The sequence below is a fragment of the Eutrigla gurnardus genome (assembly GCF_963514095.1).
Source record: "Eutrigla gurnardus genome assembly, chromosome: 14".
Taxonomy (NCBI): Eukaryota; Metazoa; Chordata; class Actinopteri; order Perciformes; family Triglidae; genus Eutrigla; species Eutrigla gurnardus.
Window position 1 is genome coordinate 16,839,781 of NC_139937.1, and position 15,989 is coordinate 16,855,769.

Consider the following 15,989-nt stretch of genomic DNA (forward strand, 5'->3'; position numbering starts at 1 on the left):
ATACTATACAATATCAATCTTCTCATCTCACGTGGAAAGAAAGCAAATAAGTGTGTTTTCTTATCATTATAAATATCATCGACAGTGAGAATGAGATCAGCAGTGTTTATAGACGTTTCACTGATGTTAACTCAGCCACGAGTCAATTTTGACCAAACACAAGCACCATGAAGGGGGTTAATGTCTGTTATTAGTGTGTTTTATGACTGAATGTGAGGAAGTGCAGTCGCTCAGCCTGTTTACTAATCAGCAACACAGAAGCTTTTAGTGACTCCACTGCTGCTAGATCACATTAACACACACTCAGACTATCGCTGCTAATGTAATTATTGGTCAAGAACCAGAGAGCTGTGTGTGTGTGTGTGTGTGTGTGTGTGTGTGTGTGTGTGTGTGTGTGTGTGTGTGTGTGTGTGTGTGTGTGTGTGTGTGTGTGTGTGTCTGTGTGTGTCTGTGTGTGTGTGTGTGTGTGTGTTCCTGCAGTTTAAAATTGAAAATGCAGCTTCAGCTTCAGCTTGAACAAGATGATCCAGGGTTAAAATCTGTCGGAAGCCGTCTTGTTGCGCGGCACCGTGTTAAGTCCTCTCGCCCAATGCACTCGGCTGCAGTTTGTCAGCGGCGCCGCTGTAATTAAACACGAGTGACTATGACCTCATCTCGACTGCTGCCGAAGTGCTCTTCTTATTAGATTAGATGTAGTCTGCTGAATGGCGGCCTCTCGGTTGACATTTCCACGGATCAATGAAACTGACACCCGCAAACCTACTACAAGCGAAGCAACAGGTCGTATTTTGTTTTACAAATCACATTACAAGGGAAGCTGCTGATGGAACATTATGGTGTCATGTCAGATTGGAGAACAGGTCATCACAATCTGGTGTCTGACATGGACGGGACTGGCCTTGGTTCAGAAGGTCTGTCGAGGTCAGGGTTTGAGAGGTTCTTTCAGGAATCTGACTTCTGAAAGGGTTCCAGTTGAAATTTTGCAACTGGGAACCCGGTTCAAATGGACCGGGCCACAACACTTGCTCTATTGTTGAAAATGGAAATAATAATGGACCGATTTGCCAAATTGTGCCATTGTCTGTCATTGTCTATCACCGGTTTATTGGCTGTAGTGCAACATCACGGTGGTTAACTCAGGAATTACCAGCTGTATGCGTTTCTTTTGTGAATAGTGTAAATGAGAAGAAGCAATCACGAAAAAACAATGACATGTTATTGCACAAGTCTCTTAAAAAAGTGTGAGGAAGATGGCACATTATTATTATTATTTTTTTTTTTCAGTTTTTAGTACAATTGTCGTCGCCATGGTTTCTAGACTCAATGTTGAGGCTCAAAGAGTATGTTTGCTGGATTAACAAGTCTGCCATCCCATCATGCAGCTGTGGTGGGAAGTGCTTCCCTCGTCCCAACTCCACTGAGCCTCGTCTTTGACTAAATTTCTTCTTTTTTTTATTACATTATTTTTCATGGCACCATATGTCAACGAGCAGGAAACGAGTTCAGACTCTAAAACTTGTCGCTCCGTCCACGTTTTCTGCTCTTTGTAGTGGTGCTTCAATAGTCCTATATTTACACAGGGAGGCTCACACAGCTGCTCATTAAAACATCAGCCAAAGACAACTCTGGGCATAACCAGATCTTTACAGTCCTCAGTGGCCAGTGCCACAGTGCAGGTTGATGCCGTCTCTTGATTCAGCCCATTAAGTACAACACTGTCGATGCATATTGGGAAAGTGAAGGGCTCTTTTCGTGGCTGCAAGCAGATGGTGGACTGTTTTCACTCCATTTAACACTCCTTTATTTTAGCTTCCCCTCACTGGTTTCACCAGTTTTACCCGTTTCAGCAAAACACTGCTTTGGAGATGTGTCAATGGGGAGCATCGTGATGTTAGCATAGGGAGACATCAGGGCGGCTGCTTGGGCATGTAAAGTATGTTTCCCCACCGCCGGTCAATGGAGCGCTGCAATCTTTCCCTAACCTTAACCAACTAGTTGTTTTCTCCTCCAGTTTCCACCATTTCATGCTCGACTTACATGACTGCAGCAGAGTCAGCTTTTTCAGCTCCGTTCTTTGGGGAGCCAACTTAGTTTTATAGGCGGTGTGGAGACACGGGCCTGGATGTTTCCAATTGCCGGGTATTTTATTTATTTTAACAGTGATGCAGGTTCATAAAACCAGCTATTTTAGGATGTATCTGATGACAGAGGCCATTTTTCCCCATTAGTAAATTTGGACCAACATGATTAAAGCGGCTTATGTTAATAGCTTTTTTAAAGCAGAAAAATGACATTTTTCACTACAAATCTGGAGATGTAATTGATTTGTTATTCACACATGCTAGGTTACCTAATTATTTTATGGTTGATGTACTGGTTATTTTAGAAAAATGATCTCATCAACAAATTATGCTGTTTTTTTCTGTTCTAAAAGGTCATAATGAACTGTACATGAGCCTTGTCTTTACATTAGTATTAACAGTTGCTGAACAGGTGAAAACCAGTTGCTGTCAATTTGTGGTAATTGTAAACAATATCCAGGTAAGATGGGGGATGGTTATCCTGATTTCTATGGCTGCAACCCATTAAAGGAAAACTTGCTGGCTTAATATTTTTTGTTAAAGCAGCAGATTTGCATCACAGGCTTCTGTTTGATTCCCACAAATCTACAGTAGCGATCTACATGATGGATTGACACACCATTTGGATATTCGTGGTCCCCAGATGATGAATGTTTATGATGGTCATTTTGATGGTTAACATTTGTAGAATTCTTTTCAACAACCATTTGTTGGATTTGGTTCCTTCATGTGCTCAAATGATACATTTACTTACTTAAAGTGACCCCTGACTTTTCATCAAGTACCATTGCCACGTTAAAATAGCAGTTTGTCGAATGCGTAACTCTGGTTTATGACCAAAGACATTTCCATCAGCCGAAGCTGGTGTTTATGTTTAGTGCTTATTATCCAGCTCAGTGATTTTGTCAAAAGCCGAATATTTCAACAACTGAATAAAATTCTGCGTAAATATTAATGATCTCCAAAGCGTAGTTGCTTTTAGTGCCTCTGCCACTTATCATCTAACACCACCGTCGGGTGAAAATTGTCCCTTAAATGCACATTGACTCGTGTCAAAGTATCTCAAAAACAAATGATGAAATGTGCCATAGATATCATTAATGGTTACCGAGATAAAACCTTTTGATTCATTGATAACCTGACCTTGCCTTTTCTATTATGCATGAGTGTCATTAAGTTTAATGAGCACTCTTGTGTTTGTGCATAAACTCTGCATATACATGACTGATTAGGCTGTAATGGATGGAGTTTTGTTTACCTTTTTGAATTGCCACATGGGCCTTCATACTTTCACGCTAGTTTTGTTTTGTCCCAAATCAGTCAGTCTACACGCCGGAGCATCCTGAAGCATATTGGCTGGTGTGTTCCATATCAACACCACATTAAAGCATGGCGTCTACATCCTTGTCCTCCTGTGTTCTGTGCTCTTTTCATTTGTTTTTGTCCCGGTGAAACTATACAAACCGCACTGTCACTTTGACACATAGCCTCGCCGTGCGTGGAATATCAGACAAAAGAGGCGAACTCCACTACGTTCGACGAATAGATAACACGTCGCCAATCCAATCCGGTTTTTCATAATGCTCGCTGTTCGCCTTTGGTGCAACTATTTCATCATTAGAACAATGGCGTGTGTGTTTATTAGTGCGCTGATGATGGAGTGTTGTTCATTCACCAGGATCATTCCTCAGGTGATAGATTATGCTAATGGTTGATTTAACTACCATCACATGGTTTATTACTCCTGCAGTTATGAACTAATAATTCATTGTGATTAAACATACTCACACATACACTGGAGGTCCTGCAGGGCTGCTCACTGAAAGAGACATTCATTCAGATTCACAGCGCGTTTTACCAGCTAGATTTGCCGTAGCAGGCTTTCAGTGGACTGACATCTGCTGTTATTTTGAAAGTGTTTTACACTTATTTGTGGACCATGCATAATAAATACAGACATCATTTTTTTTGTAATAAATACATATAGCAACCTATTTTGTTGAGTTCCCTCTCATCAAAATGCAAGTTCCCCTGGTAAGCAGTGATTCTGTGTATATCTCCAGGGCTTTTATTGTGAAGGGTAAGACTGAAAGCAGCGGTCAATGTGGAGGCGATGAGCACATTTTCCCAAATAAATGAATACAAATCAAGCAACTGTTTGGTTGTGATGCTCTACTCACATTAAAGAAATTCTTTTTTGAACCACAACTCAATGATTTGACCGTCTGTCATGTTTCCTTCGGCGCAATGCATGATGGTATAAAATGCTCAGTTAGCGACCACAGGTTTTACAATCATTTGAAGATGAATTGTGGGAAACTGAGTCACTATAGTGTATGATAATTCTCACTATACATCTGGACAGCACTACAACATGGATAACTCATTTCAGAGTAAGAATACTGATATATTCACTGCTTATATCTTGGTTGAGCCCTCTTGGGCAATTAAGGGTTCAGTATTTTGCCCCAAGGACACTTAAACATGCAGCCTGGATGAGCCGGGGATCAAACCACCGATCTTTGTATGTCCCTGTCACTGTGTCGTGTCTTTATTCTCCAGCTCGTCCGAGTGTTTAACTGGTGCGGTCGCACCTTTAACTGCAGGGTTCCTTTCCCAGATGGACCTCTCATAGTCACTTATTACAGTCGGGTGAGCTTGTCTGGCGAGCAGCCGGCATCTGAAGTGTCAACACGCCAAATGTTCACCACTGACCATGCCGAGCCCGTCTCCGTATAAATCCACACAATTTAACTTGGAAATTGCCGCAGTATCACTGTTATTATTGTGATCAATGTGTGTCTGAATAACCTCCTCGCAGCGCGCTGAGCGCTTCACCTTCCCCTCAGATATTAGCATGCAAATGGAGCTGTGGCGTTTCAATTGGAGCAGAGAAATGAAAAGCCTCTTTTAAGAAAGGTTTGATGTTTGAATTAAAGAGCAGACTGATGATGAATAAAATAGTTTTTCTTCTTTTTTTTTTTTCATTTCATTACCGTGCGGTTGCACGCCTAACAGGGCAAGGGCTTTTTCAGACGTGTGTTTGATATACATGAGTAGGCACACATTTCCCATGCTAATTCCCTGCACTGCAGTTCATCTCTCGCCCACCGAGTGCGGGAACGGTAAAAGTGTTGACCCGGTGATTCCGGATGCCAGACAGGGCTCGTCCCTGATTGGGCTCCACAGTGCTTCAATCAGCTTAATTGGCCGGGACTATAGTATCAGTGAGAGCAGAGAAAAGAGAGGGGGATGTTGGAATTGGAGGAGGGGGGATGAACGCTGGATTGTGCATGCCTCATTATTTGTTGATTGACATGTCTGGAGGGGGGGTGGGGGAGGAGGGGTGAAGGACTGCCAGATCTCAGACGGAAAAACAAAACGGAGTCTGATGTAGCTCTGACTTTGGATATATTAGGATTTTGTTGGTATTCATTTTTGAAAGCTCACACCAACAGCAGCAGATGCATTTTATGCAGTACGAATATATTAAAAGCCAAACTTGTTTTCTGGATCCAGTTTGGATTCATGAGCTCCGTAGGCAGGTGGAGGTGGAACCGTGTTCAATTCTAGCACTAAGATAATTGGCTGTAAAAATGTAAATTTAAATGCAATTTAATCTTTATTCATGTGACGTGCCGGCACAAGTGCATTCATGCATTTTGATGTGTGTCTTTTTTTTTAAAGAGAGAATTTGTTCTGTTATTATATTCGCCAGTCGCTTTCTTTAAAGTGCTTTGACTGTCTTAAAGAAGAACTGCGTTAATTGCTTTTGAGCTGCGTTTTGTTTACGGGTAACTTCACTTCTAAGCACACGCGAGCATGAGGCACGAAAGAGCTGAAATAAATCCTTTCAACAAACATCTGGGTTCTGTTCTGGAAAGTGAAAAAAAATACTCAAAAATCATCATTGGCCAAACTGCAGCTCGAGGATTTAACCTTGCTCAACATTATGATTTGTGGTAGTGTAATATTCGTGTTGTTAAAGGAGTTTAATGAACACCATTTTCCACATGACAAAAAAATGTCTCAGTTTAAACATCACCAGCTTAACAATACCTCTTTTTTCATCATTCCATTGTTCATCAAGCCCAACAGAGTGTGAAGCAATCATCCTCTGGTGCTCATTGTGAAAATAAATAGATAATAAAGGCAAAGGCGTGATGCTAGGCTATGGTGATATGCCCTGAATGAAGCCCTCTCCAGCAGCTATGTTTCTGCCATAACAAGGGTGTCATGTGGTCTGGACACAGGCCCTTAGGCCAGTCATATGGTGTTCTATGAAAATAGACAGACACATTTGTTAGACTGTCAATTAGTGACCAAAGCTACCATGCTGTAAAATGACATTCAAAGAGAGAGTCAGTGCCCAAGAATACTGGGCATGGGTTTGTGTTGATTTTGGCGACCCCTGTGGACAAAAGCGGTAGTGTTGTTGCATGGTAGTTTTAGCCACCTCGGGGCAGTGAAAGCAAACACTACACATCATCACTTTCTAAAGTTGTGGTGACAAATGTGTCACAGTTGTCTATTCACACATCTAGCAGCGCAGCATTAGCATTCATTTGGAGTTGTTCTCTGTTTTCGGCCTGTCTCCTTGGCTGCTAAATGATAATGTATTCATAAGCTGGTCTCTAAATGTGTGTGCTGTTTGGTGCCGGGCAGGTATTCGTGTACGGTGGGTTTATCACAGACTTTGCCCTGAAAACAGCTGCCAGCACTGCTGGAAACAAGCTTGACGGAAGCGTAGGGTGATCGCAGAGCCGGTGATGAATATGTTTTGTGTTCATCACTACAAGTGACCTCTTTTACATTACACATACATTTTCGTATGCAAGCGTTTATTATTGCAGGTGTGAAATTGCATGTTTTTCAAGTACCACTTCTGTAGTATGGATTTATACATCGTAGAATACGGATGATAGTGTTTTGGGAAAACTTTTATAATATAGAATGAGCAAAGCCTCTCACGCCTTCATATATTTTTGCTGTCACTGTCTAAAACACCCCCATAATGTAAAATACACAATTGAACACCAAATTGATGCAATATATTGTAAGAGGTCATTTTGAGGCAGGAGAAGACGGTTTAATTAACTACTTATTTTCCCTGTAATACAGCTGTGATGTCCCATCTGTTCTGTCTTCGATAGTCCAAGTGGAAGAAAGGACACCTGTGTTCTTGAATGGATGCTCAGTATTGATTTGGGTCTGTCCATCTCAGTAACATGTGGGGTTCACTAACACTTAAGTGAAGTCACAGCTCCATCTGAGGGATGAATAGGTTTTTGCACACCACTATGCACTCGAAAGACACTTTAATGTGCCACAGCAGCGAGCGTAGGTTCAGGCAAACAGGAGGAGAGTTATTACTTATTATTTCTATCCATGTAGATGATGCCCTCCTTATCATTCCCTTTGTCCACTTGTATTTTCTAGCTTTTCCTGTTCCAGTTGCTGAGAGGCCTGTCCTACATCCACCAGAGGTATATCCTTCACCGCGACCTGAAACCCCAAAACCTGCTCATCAGCGACACTGGAGAGCTCAAACTTGCTGATTTCGGTGAGTGGGCTCGATGCCGATGCTCCATTTCTGTCTATCTGTGAGATTTAAGAGTGGATATGACCTCTTAGAGTGATAGTTACACGGAGCTAATAGATAGAAAGAGATTTAATGTTGGAAGTAATGTTTATTCTTAGAATTTTTAGGATTCAAATTATCTTAAAATGTTAAAACCGTTATTTCCCAAATATGGATTATGCTTGGGGTGATATGGCGATATATACAGTATACAGACCATGAGCCAATATAAATTGACCGAACAAATAATTTCACAAAATTGACCACTTCTCATTTTGCGTTTCTGCGAGCGTGACACCATGCTTATATAAAATGTATTTATATGTATTTTGTTCAGATAAGTCGATATTCAACATAAACCGTCGCCGCCATTATTTCTGACTGAGTTGATATTTTCGATGAGTCACTTGAACTTGGGGCGTCTTTACATTCATGTATCCAATCAGCTGTCCACCCTCTAACAACACATCTAGCAGCACATGTGAGGGAGGTGAACAGTTGTCTGCAGCTTCATATCGTGCTCCAAATACATTACAGAAGATAAAGACACGTTGCGTTCGACCCCTGTCACCCTCCTTTTCATCACCTATGTATGAAAGGGAGCCATCTTCAGCATGTACTCTGCCATGATCTCAGCATCTATGAGGCATCGTTATTAGACACCGATCATCTCAAAGGACAAAAACTGTTGTGTTAGAATATTGGGATTCTTGGAGAAAGACCAGCCATTTTGGGGGTCTTTCACTTTACTGTTTGGCCCCATCATTGGGTGGTGGGCGGGGCTTTGGATGGTCTGTTGGTCCAGCCATCTGTCCAACACTTGGCCGCCACTACAATGTCTTGACAACCAGCTTGCCCCTTGACCTTCTAACTCCCTCACTTTTCATCTCATGCCAGAATCCCCACATTTGTGTGAGACATCAAAATCAAAGAGCAGATCACCATGAAAGTTACTGAGCATGCTCACGCTCAAATCTATTGTGTGTGTGTGTGTGTGTGTGCTTGTCTCTTGAAGTGGCACCATATGGCTTGGATCCATGCTCTGTAAACACTGCTTACATGGCCTGTCTGGCATCCTAGGGGGTAGATGAACTGGCAATCCAGCCTTCTGTACAATCCGTCCATCCATATGTCCATCCATGTGTCCTTGTGTCCAGGTGTCCATCCGTCCATCCATCGTCACACCCCTCATTCTATATTCTACCCATTTCCTAACTCCCTCACACCCTCCCTGCCCTCGACCATCCATCTTCTTACGCCCAGACAAATTGGGGGAGGAGGATGGTGGCAGCTTCATCAATAATGCAAACAGCGTATTAGTTCACTGCAAAGGGAACTAGCAGGAGTAAAAATAATGGACAAAATACAAAATGAGCAGGAATGAAAGTCCCCAGTCTTAGTCTCATCAACAAACCTGCATAATGCACAGTATCGGGCTTTGCCTGAGGGGCGACGGGTGAGAAAGGTGGAGGCCGTTTGTCTGCTTGTGTGTGACTGCGCGGTCGCCAGGGCTCCCTGCGGTCCCAGGCCTTGGCAGTAGGAATACTAACGGCCGACAGCTGAGGTCCATGGCGCTGGTTGGGGTAAACGAGAGAGCTAGGGAGCCAGAGTGTCGACAGAGGAGGGGCGGAGAGGTCCAATAAGAGGGGGAAGAACACTCAGAAGGGATGAGGCCGTGTGGTGATGGGATGGAGAGTACAAAGAGGGATAAATAAAGGATGAGTTATGGGTGAGCTGGCAAATAATAGTAATGGATTCCTTTCAAATATATAAAAATGTCTTCCTGGTCCTTGATATTCGTTCCCCCTTGGGTGCTCGTCAGTGCTTTTGACTTGTTAGTGATGAACAAATACAACACCTGTGTGTTCGATACCAGGATGTAACGTTACTCACACTGACAACAGGTCCCGCTCCTTCTTTTTCTTCTCGGCTAATAGAAAGAGTTGCTGGATAAAACACATTATAAAATATAAGGTTACATTTGTGACGCTAGCAAGTCAAGCTAACGGACAGGTTGGTGACGTACCTTGTGTGAGATGAGACATAGTTCCCAAATCAAATGATGCCACGACAAACTGTGACTTCCTTGACATGCAAAATTATCTATCTTTTATTTGAATTGACAAACATTATTTAGTTATTTGTGGTACAAATTCTCTGGCCATTCACCATGTGCGTATTTTTTTCTGCAATAAGTCGCATGGAGAACACTGGAAGGGCTTCACTTAGCCTCTCTATAGTGTTTATCGCTACATATATACGGGACCACACTCGATCGTAGACAATAGCGAATTAAAGCATATGGTCCTGGTGCTTTAGCCCTGCTACAGTGTTCTAAGTCATGTGTGTATCCTGTATCCTACCCATGAGCAGGGATCAGCTCCGGCACCTGCTACACTTAACTGGACTTAGCAGGGATGGCTGCCCCCTCTGATCCTCTGTGGGTTTACTCGCTTTTTAATGAGCTGCACAAGCAACCGCCACATAAATGAGGCTTTGAGGAGCCCATGTTTCATACCAAGGACAGAGCTAATTGGGGACCAATTTAATTTAAGCAGTGCATGGGCGTGGATTGGTATTGTTTGTCTAGTAGAGCCTTGAGGACAGTAATCACACAACACAATAAGATAAAGACACAGATGAATCAGACCACTCAACTGGTAAAAAGATTCAAAATATAATTTAATCAGAAGGTGTTAGAGTTGAGATGATTGAAAAGACCACACTTGTGGTTTGTGTGATTTTCTAGCTACAGCTAATTCATATTTAAATTACACACGATGGACAATTGCAACAAAATTGTTGCAACAGAAACAGAGATAATGTCTGTTTTATTCCAAGCATTCTTCTTCCCAGTCAAAACCTGTCGCCTACATTACCCACGATACAACTCCACTACCAACAGTTCACAGCCTGTGTTGATCCCTGTTTTGTTCTCATCGCATGTCTCCACACATGGAAGTGATGCTCTAGGAAGGTGAAGTCCATCCTCTTCCATCCACACACTTGTTTCACAGCCGAGGAAAGCCAACTTCGTTCGGCTCAGCTTCTGTAACTAGTGTAGCATGAAAGCATGGGTGAATTAGCATACATGGCAAGCTAGCTGGCTAACTAGCCCGCCGTCTGTCTGACGAGCAGTGACTGAAACAGCGTCCTCCTGTCCCTGATAGGTTGTATTCATTCAGGCGTTCTTGCAAATGCAGTTGGGGGCACTTAAAAGAGGCAGAGGAACTACATTTGATCGCAGTTATATGTCTCATCTACTACCGTCAGGATATAGTGATGGTTTCAGGAAATGTGATTAAAAGTTGTGTTTTTTTATAATAAAAGTTCCCTACTGAATCTTAAGTGTTTCCTTTGGTGAAACACTAATTTTGAAGTAAAACCATAACTTTGTTTATTTATAGGAAAACATAGCGTACCTTTTAATGTTCCAATCCGCAATTCACCCAAACCATATTCACATTGAAACCATTTGTCACCTCAGGACAAACACAATTAACTTAGCACGTTTTTGACACTTAATTAGGGTTTCATTTAAATGATATGCCACTTCCACCTACATATCACATGAGATTTACTGTGAATATGTTTTTTTTTAATACAAAATAATTATACTTACTGATTTGAATTATTCTTGGAATGAAATAAATATAATCACAGTTCATCAATCTAAAAAAAAAAAGTACGTTAAAAATCTGCTGTATATTATTTAGTCATTTCATACACATTGCTGCAGGCACACACACACACACGCACACACACATAAGCGCACATTGTCATCACGTACAGAATGACTTTAGCCTTGAGACATTTTTCTGATGACAGACCCCTAATTATAGAAGCAAATGCCGCAGCAGATGAGCATTGCTGATTGCCCACATGCTTCCACAGGGATCCAATACATTCACAGTTGGGATGGACCTGCTCAAAGGTCGCTTGTGTTTGCACTCAAACACTGAAGTATGGCCATATGCTGCCAGTGTCCATCGACAACCTGGAGCACAGGCCACACCGCGGTCGGTTGCCAGAGACCTTACGAGGTTCATCCACTCACAAAATGGCCAAGCTGTGTGAGGTTTCCCACACAGTTTGTGAAGTGAGTACATGTTGTAGCTCCTTGGAAGTGGGGACAAGCAGAGTCTCAGGTCTTCTCCAGTAATCCACCCACTCACTGACAGTGCAAAGGGACTTAGGGACTTGTGGTAGCAGTAAGGCTTCAGGGATGGCAATGCTCCTGCCGGCTGTTTGGAAGAACCACTTTGTTCCAGAGTGAAATATCTCAGAAACTATGGATGGATCACCATTCAGTTGTGTTTAGAGGCAATCACGGTTCCCTGACGAGGAATCTTCATGACTGTCATGACATCGATCATTAAAACACAGATTAACTGATGATCAAAACAATTGCTGTTTAATTAATTAATTAATTAATCAACTTTAAAAATACAGTGGCCGCTGGTGTGCTTTTAATGGAGGCTGGGAAGAACTGATTTACTCACATTTATCACAGACGAGAAAGAAATTCAACCTTTTGGTAACAGTTACTTCTTCAGTCCACTAGATGGCGAGCATAATAAAGATTATTGAAATGAGCTGAACCGAATGAAATCAGATAAAACAGATGACAAACTGCAAGGTAATAAATCACAATATATTGTATCGCAATCCTCAGCGTATCGCAAAAATGTTTAGAATAAAGAGATCGTACCTTGACTAAAGCATGGTGATAATATTGTCTCGCGGGGCCTCTGGCGATCTAAATTGAACAAAAGCTTTGCACTTTTGCTTTCACTGAGCTAGCTAATCTTTACTGATGTGTGTGTTTATTTCGTTGGCAAGTCGGTGTTGCGCTGCTGTGAAGTAACAGCTGCTGGGATAATGATGTGTGGGGAGTGAAGCAATGTGACAATGGAGCTGGAGGAATTTCGCAGGCACCCGGAAGCAGACTGGTTGGCTCTCCCTAGTGTGCTGTTCCACCCAGCGCCTTCCCACTGCACCAGTATAAATGTGTGTGTGTAACTGGGTTGTAGATTGTTGGAGGCTGCCAACAATATTCTGACCACCATGAAATTAATCAAGCCTACAGATGTGTCTAGTTTGCTTTTTAGTCCAAACCTGAGTGCAGTGCTGAAAAACACTGCAGGGCTCAATGGACCATCAGCAGAACTGGTGTGTCTCGGTAATGTCCTGACTGGTTTCTTGTAGGCTAATATGCTGAGCTCATTACAGTCCACTTTGTGTTGGGAAATGAGCTGGGACGATGGCAGGTGGTGCATTGCACACCCACATATGTACGCTCACGCACATGAGAGAATATAGGCCCACATTTTGTATTAAAACCCTGATGTCCAGCCATAGTAATTTAGCACATGTATTTAACATAGACTATAAGAAGTGGACGTAGTCATGGTGACGTCACCCATACTTTTATGGACTACGGTTTTGAAGCCTCAAGTTCAGCATTTTGGCCATCAACCAGTGAAGGAAGTGACCATATTTGGACTGTGTAGGAGCGACAGATGGATCTGATGAACACAAGCAGCATCACAAATAGAAGTGATTGTTTTCCCCTGTGGAATTACTTCAACAGTATGCTATAGCTTCTGGTAGGATGCCGTCCATCTCTCAATTAGTTTTTTGTCAGAGAGGAGGAGGAGAAGCAGATACAAGTAACGAATGCCTTTAAAATCCAAACATACTTCAATAGAGCTGTGGGCTTTCCCCCTGAGGACAGAGATTATTTTCAGCCTTCTCCTGTTTCCCTCCAGCCCACCTCTTCCCCCGTATATATTTTGTAACCCCCAGAGTTGTGTGTGAGATAGTGATGTATTATTCAGCCGTGACCTTCATCCAAGTATCTACCTGAACAGGATGGCAGGTCAACCAGTGAACTACAATAGTGTGTGTGTGTGTGTGTGTGTGTGTGTGTGTGTGTGTGTGTGTGTGTGTGTGTGCGTGTGCGTGTGCGTAACCATAGGTCAGGGCTTTGAAGTATAGTTCCCTCCTCTGCAGTTGGACTCGTGGTGCTTTGAGGTGCCGGGTCAGGGCTCGGTCATTTCCACTGCCCCATCACGTTGCTGCTAACTAACCTATTGAACACGGAACAAGGTGATCCAAATGTCAAAGCACATGGAAACCACCAACTGAACCAACTGTCAAACATAGCGCTTGCAGGCCAGAACCAGCCCACTTAAGTCTGACAAATTTTTTCAATACCATGCACCATTGTGTTTTTCCAGTGGGAGTCACATTATATTAACAAGATGAGCACAGTCAATACTGGATATGGGATTATAGATATCATATGCTTACATACAGGCTAGGTGACAAGCACTGCCCAGAGCCACCGGTGGAAAAATGTCTGTTTACTGAGATAATAAATCAAGTGAGATGGAGGGTAATTTTCTCATAGACTTCCATGCAATCAGACTTGGCCCCTGATGGCCAGTAAAGAGATTGCAAGTTAAAGGCAATGCTTCACGTCTCAGAACCGGAGGCTGCCACCTGTTTCTACCCAGTAATGGAAGTTGCAAATGGCAGCACATGAAGACAACGATCTGGAACATTCCTCCAAGCTGTCTGCGGGTGCGAAACTGCACTTTTATGTTTTGTTTGTTAAACAAGAGAAGCAGGATTAGCTATTTTTTTTGTTTAGTCTGCTTATTCCTAGAAGCTTTAGCTATACGTCATTAGCCAAAGCAAAGAGTTATGATTGCTTTGTTATGTTCTATGAATGCACTGACACGGCTGGATGTCACGTGCCATTCCATGAATAAAGGTAGATCTGAAAATGAAAGGACGTGCTGGTAAATGTCTTTATTTTTTTATTGTGAAAACATCAAGTGTTGTCTGTGTGTGTATCAAAGCATGAGCACACACACTTGTGTAGTTTGACTCAGTGCGACATACACCATCCTGCTGCCACATATTCTTATAGAGCATCAAATGTGGATTAATCCGCCACTGAAAATAGTCCCTACATGCATGCAGAAAGCAATAAAAGACAGGGAGATTGTTGCTCTTAGTCTTTTCTTTGTGTAGAGGGATTACTATTTTAAAACCCTGAATCTGGATGCTTTCTTTATTTGTTTGTTTGTGTATTTGTTTTTGCCTGCTTACTCGTGTGTTTCTTTCCTTTAAGCATTTCATTGTATTGATGTCAAAACAGTGAGGTAAAGTATTTGTAATTGTCTTCTGTAAATCTTTTGGCTGCCAAAAATACAGAATTGATAAAAAGAACACAGGAGAACTGAAATGAAAATGAATTGGAGGTGAAATAAACATAAACTGTTGATACAGGAAAATGGATGGAAGAGCAGTATGTCTGCCATTCAGATGCTGAACCAACACAAGGATGTTATCTTAATTAGAATATAACTTATTATAATCCAATGAGCTGACAGATATGAATGTTGTATGCTGTACAGGTTGTAAAGCCTGCTGAGGCACATGTGGGATTTTGGACTATTTAAATGAAATAAATTTGGTTATAGGATATTCATTAATTTTCCTCACACTTTAAATATGTGTTTCTTTGCATTGGACAAAACATTTGTGGGTTGTAGAAACGAGATGTTTTCTTCTCCTCTTGCTCTTGATCACATGTAAAATTGGCCTAATGCTTGTTAATTTCCCCGTGTAACATGGAAAGGTGTAGAGGTGTTGTACAAACAGGCCAGCCTTCTATTACTGTGCTTTCTTTTATGACCCACACACACACACACACGCCTGCAGTGGAAATAATATTCTCTGAGTACCGGCGGGCAGATGGCGTCTCTTCCGCCTTAGATCACTGTGTGGACATTACAGTGCTCAGCCTTGATGAATGCCAGCCGAAACGCCTTTCTCCTGTTCCAACACGAGAAAACGTTACATGCACCCTCCCTCTCATTTACCCGTCTTCCTCCCACACACAGGGGACTTAGCAGCAGGGCAGGAAGTCCTTTTTTCTTTTCTTTTTTTACCAAGCTAAATGCTTTAATTAAGCCCTCCGACCACTTGGGGAGAGACAAAGAGGTAATGCCATCGGCCTCATTAAAGAGCGCTGCATCTCCACTCTGCTCTACCATTAGCTGCCATGGGAGCGCTGTCACCCGCTACTTATCCTACAAAATGTCACCACGTAGATAAATGCTAGGATTAGAATAAGAGGGAACCGCCCATGACTTTCTCGTTAAAACTCTATAAACCCATTTTTTTGTAGTTCTCATTAAGCCTACGGTGGTTTCAAATTACAGCTCGCCGTAGCATCATCACCGATCCACTCGATGGAAACAGGAATATTTGGTCCTTTGTGTTCATCTCATCATTCATGATGTCCCTCT

The 15,989-nt window shown here is 42.3% G+C and overlaps 1 protein-coding gene across 3 annotated transcripts in view; it reads left to right on the forward strand.

Annotated features, from left to right (window-relative positions):
• cdk14 (cyclin dependent kinase 14) overlaps positions 1–15,989 on the forward strand; it is a 144,709-nt gene that overhangs the window by 58,659 nt on the left and 70,061 nt on the right. For all 3 annotated transcript variants that reach the window (XM_084027913.1, XM_084027914.1, XM_084027915.1), the window contains one exon: positions 7,521–7,644. In XM_084027913.1, coding sequence (XP_083884039.1) covers positions 7,521–7,644 — 124 coding nt within the window. The remainder of the gene's footprint in view (positions 1–7,520; positions 7,645–15,989) is intronic.